The sequence below is a fragment of the Periplaneta americana genome, chromosome 4, assembly GCF_040183065.1.
Source record: "Periplaneta americana isolate PAMFEO1 chromosome 4, P.americana_PAMFEO1_priV1, whole genome shotgun sequence".
NCBI classification, from domain to species: domain Eukaryota; kingdom Metazoa; phylum Arthropoda; class Insecta; order Blattodea; family Blattidae; genus Periplaneta; species Periplaneta americana.
The window spans coordinates 66,929,063-66,949,672 of NC_091120.1; the positions used below are offsets into that span (position 1 = coordinate 66,929,063).

The 20,610-nt window shown below is 35.8% G+C and overlaps 1 protein-coding gene across 1 annotated transcript in view; it reads left to right on the forward strand.

Moving 5' to 3' along the window:
- Positions 1-20,610, forward strand: part of LOC138697853 (CLIP domain-containing serine protease B4-like) — a 54,975-nt gene continuing 34,365 nt past the window's right edge. Inside the window, exon 1 of the mRNA XM_069823428.1 lies at positions 1-123. Within this exon, the coding sequence (XP_069679529.1) occupies positions 51-123 (73 nt within the window). The 5' untranslated portion in view covers positions 1-50. The remainder of the gene's footprint in view (positions 124-20,610) is intronic.

A 20,610-nucleotide genomic window follows, 5' to 3' on the forward strand; every position in this document is an offset into this window, starting at 1 on the left:
CATCGTCAGTAGCACTGCAATTTTACTGCCGGTCGCAACAATTAGTCCACATGGCTGTGATCTCCAGGACTCTGATCCTTGCTTCAATACTGCCTATGTTCGCCATATGCACTACCACGAAAGGTAAGCCTTTATCGCATTGATTCTCAAATGGTTGTATGCGAGACTTTGGGAGAAAAACTGTAAGAAAATCTAAAAAAATAGATAAAATAAAAAGGATTTAAAATTAATATAGATTATATTTACGAACAAAGATTATGATAATTTTCATTGGTAAATGATAATTAAAGTAGGACTCTCTTACCGGAAAAAATTCTTTCATTGCGTTCGGATTTTTATTATAATATCGCCACAGTCTAGCATATACAGTCACGAAGCTCAGTACATAGGGAATATGCATCCATAGATAGTTGCTAACCACTAGGATCGTTACTGTCGCCTCATCACAGACAATGCGAAATAGTACCGGCACAGTCTATTATTCCTAGTACTCTCAACAACTCAAGTTTCGTGACTGTACATACTAGCCTCGATCATATATACTCAGATTTCTCGGCCTTATAGGTTTTGAAGGCAACAACTTTTGTCAGGTTTACTATGCTGCCATCTAGTTGTTACATAAGGAGTCACGTCTAACTCCCATTTGAATTGCATTAGCGACTGTACTGTCATCTCGTGTTCGTTTACGGCGGACGGGTGGCGATCCTAGCAGTTGTTCTCTTCAAAGTGCTACCGATTTTAACATAGTTTTTTTTTACATTGGGGAATTTCATTGAAGTGAATTTATTAATGGCTGGCACAGTAACTATCTCATGCCCCCATGTTTTAAAGTTGTTACCAGTGCACTTCATTAGAACCAGGTACCCAGCTTCAAAGCCGTTAGCCCTGTGAACTTACAGTATATTACATTGGGGAATTTCATTGAAGTGAATTTATTTATGGCTGGCACAGTAACTATCTCATGCCCCCATGTATTAAAGTTGTTACCAGTGCACTTCATTAGAACCAGGTACCCAGCTTCAAAGCCGTTAGCCCTGTGAACTTACAGTATATTTATTTTCCCCTATTACAGCAGAACTTCTATTATCCGTGGTAATGAAGGGGATGGACTAAACGGTTAATCGAAAAAATCGGATAATCCGTATAATAGAAGATTTTCATAAATTAAGTGCATAAGTCTAATACTTAGGCTATAGTTACAAATTTTCTACGCGCACTTATGTTTAACATGCTAGCTGGTTGATCAGAAGTTCACTAATTTAAGACAGGTTGCCAATGGTGAGTTTTGAGTGCCAAGGGAATCCTTCTGATGGTTTTCTGCAGAAAGATTGGAATAGAGATATCGTGTTATAGATTTACATTCTCGTACTTCATTCACTTTATCTTAGTTTTTGATTAAATAGCGCACAGTTGTAACGACAATCTCGTATTCTGATTCGGCATGAGCTATAGTTTCTACTTTCCCAAACCCCTCAATTACTTGCACTTTTTTTTTTTTTTCGATACTAAACAACACATTTTTCTTTCGACATTCATGGAAGACATTTTCCATAGAATTTAAACAGTATGGCCACTCGAATAGTAGGACAAAGACCAAATGGTGCACGGGTTTGCAAACTGTGTGAAAGTTATAGGGATCATTTCTTTGAAAGCAGATAGTGACTATTTTTCAAGTTGGAAAAAACACCCTCCTCACACCCCTGCCCGGAAGTGCGTGGAAGCGTTCTTATGAAATATTGTGTAATGGTAAAACCAGGGCGAGAAAGACAGTCGGATAATCCGCCAATAGGTTAATAGGGTGACGGATAATTGAGGTTCTACTGTATCATAGTACAGGGTTGATTTTTAACATAGGATGAGATATCTGTTATATATGGGCCTATGATCTAGGATACTAGACTGTGGTATCGCTCATTTGTCCGCATTTTCGAATAAATCATCAAATAATGTTGTACTTTACCGCTAGAGCGCATTATTGCAATGTAGTGTTCTGAACTGAATCTGGAAATAAAATGAATATCTCTGTAACTTAAACTGTGAAGGACATGCCTGGTTAATTTAGTATTTTCCCAATCTCATCCCATATGTTCTTTCTAGATATTACACTTCTATAATTATAATTTAATAAATTTTAAAGCTCTTCATACTGTTGGACTTAATGAAATAAACTTCGCGTCATCCATTTCTTTATCGCCCGGTTTCTTCAACCTTTGTTAAAATGCACCTAACATAGCGTTAATTAACTGTAAGTTAAAAGTATGAATTGCTGTTAAAAATATTGCGTTTCTTCGACTTTATATATCATATTTTAACATTCTGTTTGTTAACTCTCTGTTAGGACCAGAGATTCTAGAGTTTAACCATAACCTATAACCAAGTATAGGCTCACTTCTGTTTTCTGAACTCTGACAATTGCGATTCTCGGTTGTTTCCGTTGTTTGATTCAGAGATAACAGAAGTTTTTCTATTCTCTCAGGTTTGATTTCTGCTTCTTTCCTCGTCTGTATCACAATAGCGTGGAGCGGCGTATTGATATTGCTGTTATGAAATGGAAAATACTGGAACAAAAAGAAATCTTGGGACTAATTTCTCTTCGTTCGAAAGAAACCTTCTGCTGGAAATTATTTCACAGTATAAACCAATTAATGAGAATAAACTAACAAACGGATCTAAGTTGAAAGCGAAAAGTGAGGCTTGGCAGAAAATACCATATACCTTTGTATGAACTTCTATTCTGTCAAAACGCAGAAATCATCCCCTTTGTTTATGTATTCATGGATATCATTTTCTAAATAATCCAGATATGTAAGTTCAGCGTCTAACGCACCAGCCATATTGGATACTTCTATGCTAACAGAGAGTTAAATGATTTAACTGCATGAAATTGGGCAGTTAAATTAACATAGGTTTTATCAGCCTGTTAGTACTAACAGTAGTTGGAGAAATGCTTCAACTTTTAAGTTTACAGTTAAAATGGAATAACACACTGTTATAATTTAACAAAGGTTGAAGAAATCGGGCCATATCTTCAATGTTACCGCAATTGGAGATCTTGCAATCGCTATATTTGCCATTAAATTTTGTATTTTGACCGTACAGAAATTCGTTTAGAATTCTCTGGGTCATACATTGAACAGAATGGAACAATCATATATCTAGAATTTCAAACAACATAATAGTAAGCATAGAGGGGGATGCATTACTCGGAGGGAAAAGAAATCCTGGTCGTTCTGGGAAAAAATGGAAGGATTCTGTATGAAATAGATTTTAAGCCTACCTGGAAAAAGAACTAAGGAAGAGATTAGTGAAGTGCTTCGTGTAAGTGTGGCATTGTATGGGAGAGAATCATTGACATTATGACAAAGTGAAGAGAAGCGACTAGAACATTTGAAATGTGAATATGGAGAAGAATGGAACGTGTGAAATGGACAGTTAGAATAAGAAATAAAGTTGTGTTGGGAAGAGTAGGTGAAGAAAAAATGATACTGAAGCTCGTCAGGAAGAGCGAAAAGAATTGGTTGGGTCACAGGCTGAGAATAAATTGCCTACTGAAGGAATGGTGAACGGGAGAAAAGTTCTGGACAGAAGAAGATATCAGATGTTAGACGACATTAATTATATGGATCATATGCGGAGACAAAGAGGAAGGCAGAAAATAGAAAATATTGAAGAAAGCTTCCTGTGGGCAGACTAGAATAAATTAATGAATTAATCAGAAGAAGAAGAAGAAGAAGCTCAATTCTGGAGAAAATTTTCAAAATAAAACCTGACAGACATGATAATGTAGGCCTATTATTTCATTGCATTCCTTCTTATTCATTGAATAAATCAATAAACAAATATTTCAATTAATTTCGAATATTTCACATTTTTACTATGTATTATTTTCTTTCAACCACAAGAAGTTAAATAAGTGGCGTGATAAACAGGAGTACCCTGAGAAAACCTGTTCATACACCATAAATTATATGAGTCGCCTAATTCTGAACTAGCTTTTTGTTAACAGAGTGCTTCGGAAACACAAGACGTTAAAATAGAAAGATGTACAAAATTTAAACACTATATTATGTCAGTTATTATTACGCGCTCCCCTAACACATTGCAGGTCAATGACTGAATTACAAAAAAAAAAAAGTGCGATCCCGGCTCCACTGACCCTGTCCCTGACACAAAGAGCTTCCGGTGACCACTACCTGATGTAGGTCCACACCCACAACTAATTGGTTTGTTTAACCTAGCACAGAAGCCGTGTCGAATTATCTGCTTCAGAACAACCTACTGACTTCATCAGATATACACGTGGTTTGAGTCAGATTGTGTCTCTTGAAACTCATTTGACGAGACAAATGTTCATATTCTCATTTATAGACATTAAGGTATATGGATCATATGCTGAGGAAGGCAGAAAATAGGAAAGATTGGAGAATGCTGGGTTTGCAGTAAAAGATCTGGCCTTGGGGAGAAAATTATGAATGAATGAATGAATGAATCCTCACTTAAGTTATAGACCTACCTATTATTTGTTTCATACCTTAAATAATTCTACTCTAAAGGCTGATTCATAATAAACCGGGAACGACAACGAGAACGAGAACGGAAATATTGTTAAAATAAATGTGTTCAAATGTGAGCATTCACAATTAATTATTGTGAATATTTACATTTAAATACATTTATTTTAACATTAGTTCGCTGGGTAACTTTCGGTGTTGGACCCCGGACTCATTTCACCGGCATTATCACCTTCATCTCATTCAGACGCTAAATAGCCTAAGATGTTGATAAAGCGTCGTAAATAACCTACTAAAATAAAAATAATAAAACATCATTTTCGTTCTCGTTCTCGTTGTCGTTTCCATTCCCGATTTATTGTGAACCAGCCTTAAATTGCATCTGATATTTACGACCAGTATTGTCATCCATTTAAATTATTCGCGTAGAAAAAATCGTGGGCTATAGTAAAGATTAGTATGACCATCGATGTGTCAGAGGAAGAACAATTGTTTCTATACATCTGAAGTCGATTAGTGTAGTATGTAGCTAACCGGCGATGTATGCAATGGAGGGGGAAAGAAACTGGCCACCCTACCCCATTATCTCCTGGCCTAGTTGCCTCATGAGTGATTCCTTATTGGTATCACTTGTGAGATTCAGACCTATCTTCGGACAGTTGACTAAACAAACAACAGTATGACCATGCCCACAGAATGAATGAGGAAAAAAAAAAATCTAAAAATAGCCTACAAATATGAAGGCTGTGTGAGAAACGAGAATGCCAACTACCGGTACTTGATCTAAACTCAGATTAAGAGAGAAAATAGGACTTTAAAAAGCATCATCATCTTCTTCTTCTTCACTTCATGCTTTATGTCAATTGTCTGTTTCCAGTAGTGTCCTGCAATATTTTTTTTACTCAGTTATTTTACGATGTTGTACCAACTACTAGGTTATTTACAGTCGATGGAATTGATGATAGCGAGATGATATTTGGCAAGATGAGCTGAGGATTCGCCATTACCTGACATTCGCCTTACGGTTGGGGAAAACCTCGAAAAAACCCAACCACGTAATCAGCTCTAGCGGGAATCGAAGCCACGTCCGAGTCAAACTCCAGATCGGCAGATAAATGTCTCAGCCGACTGAGCTACGCAATGTTCGAACATGAGCTAAGGAACCAAGACATTACAAAATTCGTCTCATTTCATATGGAAAACTAATCGCAACATCTGCGCTAAAATCCTTAAACGGTTGAAAGTTGAACGGGTGGGAATGGAGGACAGCGAATATTTTTATAAAAAGGCGGAACAAACACGACAGGCCTCCTCCTGCAGAGCGAACATCGGCGAACATAGAACTTCACCATACTCGACATACTTGAACTGAACATAGGGCCTGTAATGCACGACACTAGTTCTGACTTCACGGACAATTCAAGTGCTTCTTGGATCCTCTCTGACTTCATCTACACTTAAAGTAAGAAGCAGAGACCGGCAGAATATGAAAAACATTTTTCCAAGTATGAAATCTATTTTGGCAAAATATGAAAATGTGAAATAAATATTTCAATGCTAAAATATCTTTGTTCCTAAACCATTTGGAGCATGTTTACATTATTTACAAAATAATCCTTTAGATATTAATAATTTTGTCTATATTTCATATGCCACCAAATAAAATATAATAAATCTGCAAAATTAAACAGTTTTTCAGCATTATCAAATTCTTATCTGAATACAAGAATTGGATAATTCTATTTCTTACAATGAAGAGAAAAAAAGTTCTTAGATCGGTTGGACTCAACACGGGATTACAATAGAGCACAAGTAGCTTTACACATTTTCTGGCAAAAGATTACACCTTCTGTCATTTAATATTGCTTTGTGCAATGAAAAACCCATTAAGTTGCAAAGAGAGGAGAAATGAAGTAGACGGCAAAATTGATGATTGGAATCCTTTAAGATGTTAATTTAGGCTTACGCGTAGCCTATATAAGTAGACATAGCAACATTTAAGACTTTCACTGAATTGGAACAGAAACCACTGCCGGAGTAGCAGACGAAACGTATGGTAGCAACAGTTCCAACAGACCACGACCCTTTAGCCTGGATAACATCGATCCCTATGACGCCGGCCGTAAAAACCTACATTCCAAGACCACTTATTTTGTTTGTTTTGATTTCTCGAATTCATTAACGCTACTAGTTCAAAGTCTCTAAAGAAGAATTTGGGGATTTCACTCGCCCTTGGGAATCCCGGAATGTTGGGTTGGGTTTTTCAAGTGAGTCCTAGAAAACAACTATGTTGTCTCCTTATAATGTTTGGAAAGCCGGTTCAGTACGTCAGTAGCTATAGAAAATATCAATTCAGGGAAAAGAATCTTGTAAATTATAAACAAAAAAAAAATGAAGGTTTTTATTAAATATGACAATTTTACCGAAACATAATGGAATATGCATTTTTGGCGCTAATTGCTTTCTACATAATATGAACCGTGAACAGCCTCGCTCTCATATCGCTAATGAGAATGGTTTAGGTATGACATTTCATAGCCAATGTTTTGTAAAATTTCATTTTAGTTTCTGTCCTGTTTTCTTTCTTTTTTCGATATTCTGTTAAATTTATAGTTTCACATATAGCATATAAGATATCATTTCAGAAATTAAAATTATTATAATATTATAGATTTCCAAAACTATCATTCCGCTTTCGCTAACTAGAGACAGATCACGTGAACAACGAAGCCTTGAATTTGATTGGAGAGGTCTGCATTTTGTTCATGATTATGACAGTGATATTAAAAATAAATAGATAAAAATATATATAATTTTAATACCAAACAAGCATGACAAAATATTATAAATTAGGCCAATTACTTTTGTTGGATTTTTAACCATGTTGGTTGAAAAAACACATGCATGCACTTTTAACTTGAAAACAATACAGAAATATCTGTTCGTTTACAGGTTATCTTTATAGGTCATGAGCAACAAAAATGTCCGCCTTGTAGTGTCCATACAGATCATCACACAGTTATTGAAATCAAGGTTATGCATCGGAGTTTCCGTCCGTTGTAACCATTCCCAGAAGCGATTCATCTGCAGGTGCGCATTGTAGTATCGCTTCCGTTCGTGACGCAAAGCGAAACAGGAACTGTGGAGGCTGTGTGTTCGAATCACGCTACTGCTCCTGTCAAATTGTAATGATTCGTCACAGTTCTCACTAAAGTGTACCTAGGCCTATATTGTTTCCGTCTATGATTAGAGTACTTCTTTATTTATTTTTAATTTAGATGTTGAAGACGTTCCTAAACAAAATACAATAATAATAATAATAATAATAATAATAATAATAATAATAATAATAATAATAATAATAATAATGCGTAATGAAATTTTATTTAGTTAATTACTTCACCCATATTAGGATTATAGGGAAAATAAATAAAAAGTAACACAAATTGCATAAATTTTACAATTATCTCGATTATGATACATTTCCACAGGCAATCTATTCTCCTATAATCAACAAATATTGAAGTCCAAGCTTCTCGCCGTATGGACAGAGAACATCTATGACAATGCCTATCCTTGAAGTCCACCTATGAAAGTGATCGCTAGGAGAAGTTAGAGCAGGGGGGTGAAACTGAGAGGGGAGTTTCCGGTAGCAAGACTGTGCAGGCCGTTGTTTTGTTGCCCGATCGCCATAAGCGCTAAACGTTTCAATGGAATTTTCTGATTGGATGCTAGTGGGAAATACCGTTGTATACGAGATATATCTCGTAGACAACAGAAAGCCAACAACAACAACAAAATAGCCGCCATATTTATTTTGAGGCGAGAGCCTGATGACTATTTTATGAGTCGTTTGTATGTTTATGTCATTTAATTAAGAAAATAAGTGAAAAATTTATCAGGACAACTAATATTTTATTTATACTTGTTCTGTTGAAATATTTACTTATTATCTTAATTAAATAACATAAACGCACAAAAATAATAACATTCATCTTTAACAATCTTCAGAATTTGATCAACAAAACCATCAATATCGCGCTCAAATTTTCAAATATTAAGCTTCATAGTTAGATCACCAGGAGCGCACCATTTGTTCTCGGCTTCCTGTCATAACGATATAAAAATATCGATAACCTTTGCCATTAGATAAAAAAAAGTTTCTCGCCATTTGAAATGCTCCAATACCCACATAGCCTAAAATTGTATTATAAGCCAACCAGATAAAGTCAGCGATTAAGATAGATATATATTGTTGACAACAATTCGAGGTCTAATTTCATTTTGCCATCTATGGAAGTAAGTAAAGCACTATAAGCAAATACCTTACTATAATAATACCGTACTGCTGTATACTAGCAGCATTGGAGTGCGAAATATCGCGGACTTGACATCTAGCGGAGCGGCGTGGAATTACGTCCACAAATACAAATGTTAACATAGCGGGAATCGGACTATTGTTTAAAACGTGAGGTACTAATGTGGAATAATATACGAGACACTTAAGAAATATTGAATAGTATTTAATGTAACATTATTTTATATCAAAGCTGCATATTATGAGAAATATTGCATGCTTCTTATTATTTTCCGTGATTAATTGTTGCATATTTTTTCTTTGCTTTAGTTAGACAAAATTAATTCTGACATTAAGAATGAATTTACAATAACGCTTTATATACCCATTCCTGACAACTGCAAAGATAAAATTGGTAGTAATTTGATGTTTGTAATAAAATTAGTAAAGGCATGTGGACAATAATAAAACTTAATTTGCTAAAACCTTAACATTTCCAATGTATTTTAACTTCTATTTATTTATTAGGCCTAAACAAAAAAGCTAATTTTTATTGTTCTATCAACATAAAGACGAAAGAATCAGGCCTACTGAAGAATGTTTTTGGACTCGTTTTACGATTCCACGGAAATCAAGAGTACGATTTGGAGCAGTTTGTAATGCTGTAATTGTAGCAGTTATAAACAGCACATATACACCCTGACATTTTAAGACAGCACTAATTAATAAAACTATTTACTAGCCCAGCAACAATGTACAATATAATAGATTACAGCATAGGTTATCATGAAACTAAGAAAAAGAAACCATGGTTTGATGAAGATTGTTCCATTGTAGTAGATAGAAGGAAACAGGCAAAATTGAAATTCTTACAGAATCCAATTGTGGAGAATAGAGATAATTATTTCAATGAAAGACGGGAAGCAAGTCGTACACTTATGAATAAAAAGAGAGATTACTTGAAGGAAAAACTGAATGAGGTAGAAACAAATAGTAGGCTAAGAATAAAAACATTCGAGATTTATATAAGGATATAAAGGAATTTAAAAACGGATATCAGGCAAGGGTAAACGTGATCAAAGATGAGAATGGTGACTTTCTTGCAAACTCTCATTCAATCCTGAACAGATGGAAAAACTATTTTGGGCAACTACTAAATATACATAGGCCAAATACAAATGATCAGGACGAAATTCAAATACAAACTGCTGAGCCATTTATAACGGAACCCACACTTTCTGAAGTCGAAATTGCGATAGAAAATCTGAAAAAGTACAAGTCTCCAGGTATTGATCAAATTACAACAGAATTAATACAAGAGGGTGGAAGGGCATTATCTAGCGAAATTTATAAACTTGTACTTGCAATTTGGGAAAAGGAAATTGTACCAGAACAATAGAAGGAGTCCATAATCGTACCTATTTTTAAGAAGGGGGACAAGACTAACTGTAGTAACTTTCGAGGAATATCACTTTTGTTGACGTCGTACAAAATTTTGTCGAATATCCTTTTGAGAAGATTAACTCCATATGTAGATGAAATTACTGGGGATCATCAGTGTGGTTTTAGGCGTAATAGATCGACTATTGATCAGAGTTTTTGTATTCGACAGATATTGGAGAAAAAATGGGAATATAAGGGTACAGTATATCAGCTATTCATAGATTTCAAAAAGGCGTATGACTCAGTTAAGAGAGAAGTTTTATATAATATTCATATTGAATTTGGTATTCCCAGGAAACTAGTTCGATTAATTAAAATGTGTCTTAGTGAAACTTACAGCAGAGTCCGTATAGGCCAGTTTCTATCTGATGCTTTTCCAATTCACTGCGGGCTAAAGCAGGGAGATGCACTATCACCTTTACTTTTTAACTTCGCTCTAGAATATGCCATTAGGAAAGTTCAGGATAACAGAGAGGGTTTGGAGTTGAATGGGTTACATCAGCTTCTTGTCTATGCCGATGACGTGAATATGTTAGGAGAAAATCCACAAACGATTAAGGAAAACGCGGAAATTCTAGTTGAAGCAAGTAAAGCGATAGGGTTGGAAGTAAATTCCGAAAAGACTAAGTATATGATTATGTCTCGTGATCAGAATATTGCACGAAATGGAACTATAAAAATTGGAGATTTATCTTTCGAAGAGGTGGAAAAATTCAAATATCTTGGAGCAACAGTAACAAACATAAATGACACTCGGGAGGAAATTAAACGCAGAAGAAATATGGGAAATGCCTGTTATTATTCGGTTGAGTAGCTTTTGTCATCTAGTCTTCTGTCAAAAAGTCTGAAAGTTAGAATTTATAAAACAGTTATATTACCGGTTGTTCTGTATGGTTGTGAAACTTGGACTCTCACTTTGAGAGAGGAACATAGATTAAGGGTGTTTGAGAATAAGGTTCTTAGGAAAATATTTGGGGCTAAGAGGGATGAAGTTGCAGGAGAATGGAGAAAGTTACACAACGCAGAGTTGCACGCATTGTATTCTTCACCTGACATAATTAGGAACATAAAATCCAGACGTTTGAGATGGGCAGGACATATAGCACGTATGGGCGAATCCAGAAATGCATATAGAGTGTTAGTTGGGAGGCCGGAGGGAAAAAGATCTTCGGGAAGGCCGAGACGTAGGTGGGAAAATAATATTAAAATGGATCTGAGGGAGGTGGGATATGATGGTAGAGACTGGATTAATCTTGCTTAGGATAGGGACCAATGGCGGGCTTATGTGAGGGCGGCAATGAACCTCCGGGTTCCTTAAAAGCCAGTAAGTAAGTAAGTAGATTACAGCTTGTTTCGCGGGTTTCACCACACCGGTCGCCTAGGTAGCAGCCAGCGTATTCCGAATCTCACCGGTCCGGTGGCATCAATGACGTCACGTTGCAACGAAAATAAGGAACAAAACTGCTGGAAGAATCGATGCTGTCATGGCGACTGTGTAAGTGGTTATCTGTGCTACGCTAGCAAAATTTTGCGAAATTTCCGTACTGCCATTTCGTTCAAATAAAAGAGATCATAAACAACTTATTTCTTGAACCGGTAGTAATAACTGGTCGGTTGACATGTTCGCTCATAAGCCATTAACATATTGTTTTTACGTTGTGCTCATTACAAACAATACAGCAGAACTAAAGCAGAACACACCGCCATGACACAACAGTGCACGATGTCATTCGTCTGATAATTCTCGCCCTATACAAGAACCAATCAGATTCACTGATGACGGCTGATGGAGCCTGCCACCACTTCTGCAAGTTGATGGCACCGGTGCGACACCGGTGGAGCATCAATGACGTCATCGGTGGAATTCGGAACACCGTGATGCCATCGGATTGCTCACCGGTGAGATTCGGAATACGCTCAGCAATAGCGTCGTTCGCGCGCTGAACTGCTAGCTGTCCGGTATTATTATAGTAAGGTATTTGCTATAAGTCTGAGCTTGTATGGAGAAACGTTCAAATCAGACACACCATCCGGAGATAAGTTGATACAGATAAGTCTCAGATAACGCTTTGTGTGTGTGGAGGGTCATTTAAACGAATGCATTTTCACCGACCTTAAAATATTAACTCTTCAGATCAAGGTCTACAGAATATTTACATGACAATTATTATTGGTATATAGAAGCGGGATATGAAACATTGGAACATTTTATCAAAATGATGGAGAATTGTAGGTATAAGAAATACAAGAATACTGATTACTCACGTTCAAGCCATACACAAAATATATTGCTAGAAGAAGTAAGCATATAATCAGCTTTGAAATTTACTCAGATTATAGAGTGAATTAGAAACTTTAAGTCAAGACTATGGACAATGAAAGAATTAAGACAAAACAAGAGTGTTACGAAGCTGCCAAGAGGAGAATGTGGTTCTTTTCTTTTAGGGTTATTTAAAGACGCTGTATTAACTACTAGGTCATTTAGCATCGATAGAATTGATGATAGCAAGATGGTGTTTCGGAAGATAAAGCAAGAGATCTGTTATAGATTACCTGACATTCACCTTACAATTGGAGAAAATGTCGGAAAAATTCAACCTGGTAATCAGCTCAAGCGGGAATCGAACCCACGTCCGTACGCTGCTCCGGATTAGAAGGCAAACTCTGAGAAGGTGGAGAAGATAGTTGGAGAAGGTGGAGAAGGTAGTTGTATGACCCCTACTTGTAAGATTGCACCTCTCTTTCTGGCTCTGTATTGTTGTTATAGTACCTGGTAGAAGTCATTTCAAATAATTCTAATCCGGGATGTATGATGTCAGTTGTGTTGGTGAGCTCTGTCTGTAAGACTTTTCTAAATTTTGTGTATTTTTTTATTTTAGTCATACAGGGCAAGCTTGGCTAATTTCGTGACATGACTAATTCCGTGATATTTCTTTTTAAATTTACCACGAAATTATACTAGCGACAAATGTAACTTTGATGGTATAGTATAAATGGCAGAAGATGTAATATAACATAGGTTTTGTTCACTGCACTCTTGCAGTGACGTGAGTGTATTTTTTTGGAAATTACTTGAAGAGTTGTGAGATCTATATAGTAGCTTTGAATTTATGAGTGAATACACCATCCGATTTCTTTTGTAAAATTTTTTTTTGCGGTGTTTTGTGGTCCAAATTGTTTTCAATGATAAGTACTGACATTGTATACTTCTTGGTGAAAATATATGCCTATCAATGCACTGATTATAATTATGTAACAGACTTATCTTGGGAGGGGGTGGTTATTTTCTTAGCGTTTTCCTCATTCCACGAAGCCATTTTTTTCTCTTTAAACTTTTTCTATGCTATAACAATAGTCTCCAGTGGAAAAAAATATCAAATGCATGAAAAGTAAAATATCTGTGTATTCATAGCATCTCTGATATATTGTGCATGTCGAGAATGATAATCTAATGATTTGTGCGGATTTTGTTCAGGACATTTTGAGGACGCCAAGCATGGTGAAAGATGCGTCAGTTGTGAGCATTGGTTTCATGAAATACAGTATGTCAAGGCCTTTCAAAATACGGTACCGAAAGAACTTTAATTGTTTGAGTTGTAGGTATGAATCTGACTGAGGAATTTAAAATTTGACTGGGTATGTCTAAATATTTTGAATTTAAGGACTATCACTAAAATACCCTTGTGGTATCACGAAATTGTACCAACCATTCTAGAGAGCTATTTTTTTTAATTGATTTGTATTGCTTGTTTGTAAATATTTTATAAATTTATTTGAGACAAAAATGCTGACATGATAACTTCCTGAAATCTAAAAATGTACGTACATTAACAACAATTTTTTAAATTTTAAACTTATTTTTGCACTGAAACTTTAGTATCACGAAATTAGTCAAGTCTGCCCTAAGTTTTTCTGCACAGTAATTAACTTCGTATTACACAAGCCTACATTTACTTTTCAGTATTCATACTGTATCTATATCTACATCTATATCTGAAGCTGAGCAGTTGTATAGTGAATAGCGGGAATCAAATTGAACCATTCTGTGATTCCATGTCCTTTACTTGATGTATCGCTGTACCGCACCGACAGTGAACAAAGTAAAGTTGACCTTACGATACATTTTATTCTATAGTTGACACGTGAATGACCATCAAGGTCGCCAGGGCTCACTTCTCTCGACTTCTTCCTGTTGGGTCGCATGAAGGCCTTATTGTTTGAAACTAGAGTTAATGCCAGAGAACAATTACTACGATGCATTTTTGCTGCTCGGAATCACATTTGGAATCATTTGTATATAATTCCTTCAGCTACCTAGATACTGCGCACGAGAGTATAAAGATGTTTATAGCTTCTGAGGAAAGACACTTCATATAGATTGTAGAAATTAGAAGACAGATAAATTATTTTTCAATAATAATAATAATAATAATAATAATAATAATAATAATAATAATAATAATAATAATAATAATAATAATAATAATAATCAGTGACGCTACAGTAATTCAAGGCCTCAGAACGATCAGCCGGCTGTTGGCCTCACGTCCATATGCCAAAGCAGAGGTAGACGATCATTCAACCGAATGGAGATATCGTGTCGTTAGCACGATAATCTCCCCAGCCCTTATATCTGGCTCTCGTAATCGTATTTCGCTATTTATCGTAGCCTTCTAAGTGCATCACAATGCTGGGTGAGCACCGGTCCCATACACTGGCCGAAACTTAATGAGAAAATTTCTTCCCTCATGAAGACTCGAACCAGCGAGCATTTCATAACACGTCACGACGCAGAACGTTAAATTTATTTACGTTTGTGTAATATATGCAATCCAGTACGATTCTTAAGTTCTTAGTAAACACAGCTCATAACAGATACTAAACTTTAGGACGGTGCTCGACTATTGTACATGATATATAATGTTTGGAATCTGTATGAAGGGTAAACTAAATAATCTGTTTTTTGTAGTTAATTTCTTCAGACATAATTTGAATGTGTTGAAATTTCGCAGAATAAATCATGTTCAGTATATTGTCATATGAAAGTTGTCAATAAATGCAGAGTTTCATGTTGCCAGTAAATATTCCAAATATTAATATTTCTAACAGTAACTGACGAGAAATTAAAAAAAAAATCAGAGGAAATGTTGAATTCATTCATTTATATTTTTCTGCCCAAGGGCAGGACTTTTACTGCAAACCCATTATTCTTCAATCTTTTCTATCTTCTACCTTCTTATTTGTCTCCGCATATGCTCCATATATCTTAATGTCGTCTATCATCTAATATCTTCTTCTGCCCCGAACTCTTCTCCCATTCACCATTCCTTCCAAATACATCCTTCAGTAGGAAGTTTCTTCTCAGTGACCCAATCAGTTCCTTTTTCTTTTCATGATCAGTTTCAGCATCATTCTTTCTTCATCCACTCTTTCTAACTCAGCTTCATTTCTTATTCTGTCTGTCCATTTCACACGTTTCATCCTTCTCCATATCCACATTTCAAATGCGTCTAGTCGTTCTCTTCACTTCGTCGTAATGTCCATTTTGCTGCCCCATACAATTCCACACTCCATAAAGCACTTCACTAGTCTCTTCCTTGGTTTTTTCAGAGGTCCACAGAAGATGCTAATTTTTCTATTAAAAGCTTCCTTTGCCATTGCTATCCTCCTTTTGACTTTCTGACAGCAGCTCATGTTACCATTTTCTGGCAACGGATATAAGTGACATCAATAAGGCATCACTCATGAGGCAAATGATGAAATAGGAACAGTTAATAGCTAGCTCATTTCCAATATTCGTTGTGACCCTACACAATGCTGTAAGTGGGTTTCGACGTGTCAAACAGTGGAAATGGACACACTTTTTGCTTTAGATCTCCATCACGTATGCTAAGTGGACTGTAACGATTGTGCAAGTGTCAGGTATGAAAATGAGCTAATTGATTCTAATGGATCTTCTGACCTAAATATTACGCAGCATGTAATTTGATCGCGATAGTACACTGAACCATTTCCTGGCAACGGATATCCTGACTCTCGTGTTTGAAAAGTGAAGAAGAGTTTATAAACCATTTCTTACACTGAGAAACCGCAATGTGACAACCTGACCCTCGGCCAAGTCGTCCGCAGGCTCAAGCTACGCATAGAGCCCTTTATCGGCAGCACTTATCGGTAATTAGACACATCACAATCTATTAATGTAAATACGTACCAAAAAGAGGGTGTAAGTGAAATAACCCGGAGATTTTCAGAGCGAATATCTCATGTTGTATGTAAGAAAAAAGTTTAATATATCGATGGAAAGTTCACAGTTTTCTCAGAAAAAAAATCCCAAATGTTTAACACCCTCTTATTCGGTAACTATTGCGTGTAAGATTATAATTTTTGTTCGTATCAATAGAAAATCTAATATAGAATCATTTATTCCTCCGGCGTATTTGAATATCGTGGACGGTTTTAATGTAAATTTGATTTATAAATCACTTAATTTGAAGCCAGAGAAGATTGAGGTTCTGGCTGATATGTATAGGCTATCTATTATCAGACAGTACATCTCACTTGACGATATGAGTCAGAGGAAGAACAATCTGTTTGTATGCACCTGAAGTCTGATTAATGGAATATGTAGCTAATCGGCGATGTATGCATGGAGGGGGAAAGGAACTGGCCACCCTATCCCATTATCTCCTGGCCTAGTTACCTCATGAGTGATGCCTTATTGGTGTTACTTATGAGGTTCAAACTTGTCTTCGGGTAGTTGACTAAACAACAACTACATTATCAGTATTTTATATTGTTTTTTTTTTTACAAAATATCCATATTATGTTCGCAAATACCATATAAAATGAACTGCTCTAACTGTGAACAAATAGAATTATAACATTTTACATTCAATAAGCATTCACTCACTCTTTTGTAGCTTATACTCAGTCCTTATTCTGCTGGAAGGTCTACATGTTCCATCCCAGTAGTGTGCCACTTCAAAATTTAATTTCAAAGAAACTGCTGAAATTATTTTTGAACATACTGCACACATTTTTAATGTCTTTCATCTTTCCCTTATCTATTGGCATGACATCAATTGAGTAAGTTTGAATGTTTGGAAGCGAAGGAGTTGTATTTCAAAATAACCTGAGAGAAGAAGTGCATTTTACAAGTCCATATGAACTCCCTGCATACCACTGCTCTGGAGTGTATTTGCTATAAACAAAATGGTTGAATTTACAAATGAAGCTCACTTTCTAACTTCGAGGGATATTCTTAGTGGATGTTTCCAAAGATAAACATGTGCGTTTGTACAATCGTCTCCACCAACCTTCAAAATCCATTAGATCTGCTCCACAAATCAAATTAACTACAAAGCATCAGTTCGTGCAGAGAGTATAGACTATCATTTTTCTTTAAACTTCTCTTTATAATCCCGAATATCCTGTCACATGGCAAAAATGGAGTGTCTACGGATAGGATAGTATTGTTCAATTTGATAAAGCCATGTTCAGTCTGACAAACTGGTGGTGCTTGTTTTGTCCAGGACAATTGTCGCTGAACAGCAATAACTCTTTGACTACTTCATCAACATATTCTTTAAATATTGGAAAACAAGAATACACGCTTCGTTTGGACCATTTTTCCTTCGTGGGAAATGAAGAGAATAGATTTGTCAGTTCTTAGATTATGGATGCAAAATACTGAGACAGTAAGCTTAGTGTAAGTAGAAGACATCTTGTACAGGAATGCATGATAGCTGTTCATTTAGCATATAATCAAAAGAGAGCCCAAAAGCTTTTTGTTTGCTTGGGACTTTTTTGGGCCTCCTGTAATGCATTATAGAATTTTTTCCACGCCGTTTAAGGGTAATTATTTCTGCCACAGCAGCCCTCTTGACTGCATTAAACTTTAGATTTCATCTTCGAATTTAACCGTTTACACGATTAAGATATTTTACCTTTAATAAGTTATAACTGCGTGTCCTATTTGAAACGCCCTATTTTAGTTTTGTGGTGATAAATTATATTGTGTTTTTCGAGGTGTCATAAAGTAGATGAAACGTACGAGTTGTGTTGGAATGTTTTGGATTTTCAAAATCAGGCCAGGTGTGGTGGTGGCAGCAGGCAGAGTGAAATGGCGACCGGTCGCAGAGAAAGCACAGGTGGTACACGAAACTTGGCTCGACTGAGGCAGTGTAACGACGATTCGTCAGAAATACCAGATAATCTTCCCAAATGCCAAGACGATTAGAGTATGGAAACATAATTTTTTGGAGACTGAATCAGTGGCTAAAAAGCATGATGGTGCCGACAAAGTGTATCAGATGACAATGTTCAGAGCATTGCCGAAACATTTCAAAGAAGTCCACGTAAGTCCATTCGTAGAACCGCTCAGGAATTGGCTACACCAACATCAACTGTTTATAGAGTTGTGTGTGTGTGTGTATATGCGACACAAGTAATGAATATCCATCAACTGCGTGAGCGCATTGAGAATGTAACAATCAACACACATGGATAGAACTCAAACATCGGCTAGATATCCTTCGTGTGACTGGTGGGGCACATGTGGAAGTGTTACGATTTTTCTATACAAACTTGATGAGCAAGACCTTATTTAAGTTTTTAGTTCATTTCGATATGTCCAATATTTTGGGAGAAATAGTGAAATGAAAATAGGACGGTTCAAATGGGACACGCTGTACATTAGTCGAACAGTAAGATACATTAACTCGCATAAGAAATAATCACCGCCATCTGCATTACATAATAAAAATTAGTGCTGTTGATCGATCAAAATATTTAATCGATTAACTATTTGAATTTAATCGATTAATCGATAGTAGTTAATCGAGTTTTGATCGAATTGAAAATATGTTTTAATATACTGTAATACACAATTATTGTTAAATTTAACTTCTGTTCGGTGATAAGCATAAGTATTAAATGTTGTATGTCTGTATATTTTGTATCGTTATATTACAAAACAACTATTTTAATTACTCACATATTTATTACGAGGCTTATAATTTACTGTGTCAATTTCTCCGGGAATTTTTTAGACAAACATAAATAACAAAAAGTATGAAGATGAACATAGTTAATACTGCTTCATCCATGATTTTAAACATGTGAGTGCATTCACATACTCCGAATTAAGTGCCGCTCTACGTTTAGTAACAATGTTTCCTGTATCACTAAACACGAATTTTTTTTTCTGTCAAGCACTTCTCCAAGATCGTTCAATTTAAATCCAAACATTTCACCGAGTTTACCTCTCAAATTCTCATATGACATAATAGAGTTAATACTTTTCACAAACCACAGAAAACTGATTTTTTTTTTCTTTGTCAAACTAAACACACAACCTTTATATATAGACTTAGTACAGAAACTGCAACTGCAAAACTACACGGTCGAAACAGAAGACTGGGCCCTATCGTAATCGAATTACCAGATTTTAGAAAGAGAAGTAGATACTTATGCTCTCACTTGCACACAGTGTAGACATGACTATTTTATAAAGGATGAGGGGGGACGAATCCCAGAAAAGTATGTATTTCATATGCTAGGAAGAGCTGACAACAAGGTGAAAGTTCTCATGGAAAATCATAAAACTTAATAAGGGTTTCGTATTGCGTTTCAACTTTCAGCAAAGGTAGACTAGGTTGCTGTTCTCGTATCTCCATCTCTTTTTGAAGTGTTTGTGCAAAGATTTTCCCTACGCTATCTGGTTTACAGTTAGAAAATAACAGTACTATTGTGCTTTTAATTAAGCAATTTCCGAGAGAGAAATATTATCGGAATTTTTAGTATGAGTTTGTATTAACAAAATAATAATTAATATCAACTACAACCGATTAATTTTAATCGACTCGATTCTTCGATTAAATATTTTTGATCGATTAATCTTACAACAGAAATTGATTGATTAATCGATTAAATCCTACAGCACTAATGAAATCAATCCAGACTACATGGCACGCAGTGGTACAAGGAACACAATAACTGAAATAATTTGAGTGAAAAAACAACCTATGTCCATCAAAAAGCTTTTTTTTTTACATTCACTGCAATGTTGAGTACCATGTATAATTGCATACTATCAGTCGCCGTGGGGTCTTTTTAATTTCAACACAAGTGTATACCTCTGCAGAATAAGAATACCGAAGAAAACGAAAGTAGCAAAAAATGGCCTATAGGTTGTTTTTGAAATCAGCGATTCAAATGTTGACTGGAGCCCTCTCAGGGACAGAGTTTTTTTTACGTGCCGTAAATCTACTCCGTTGTCGTAAACTGTTTGACACTGCGAATCTCAGATCCAATGTGGCATATCAACGTTTGGACCACAGAGGATTACACAGCTGGTAT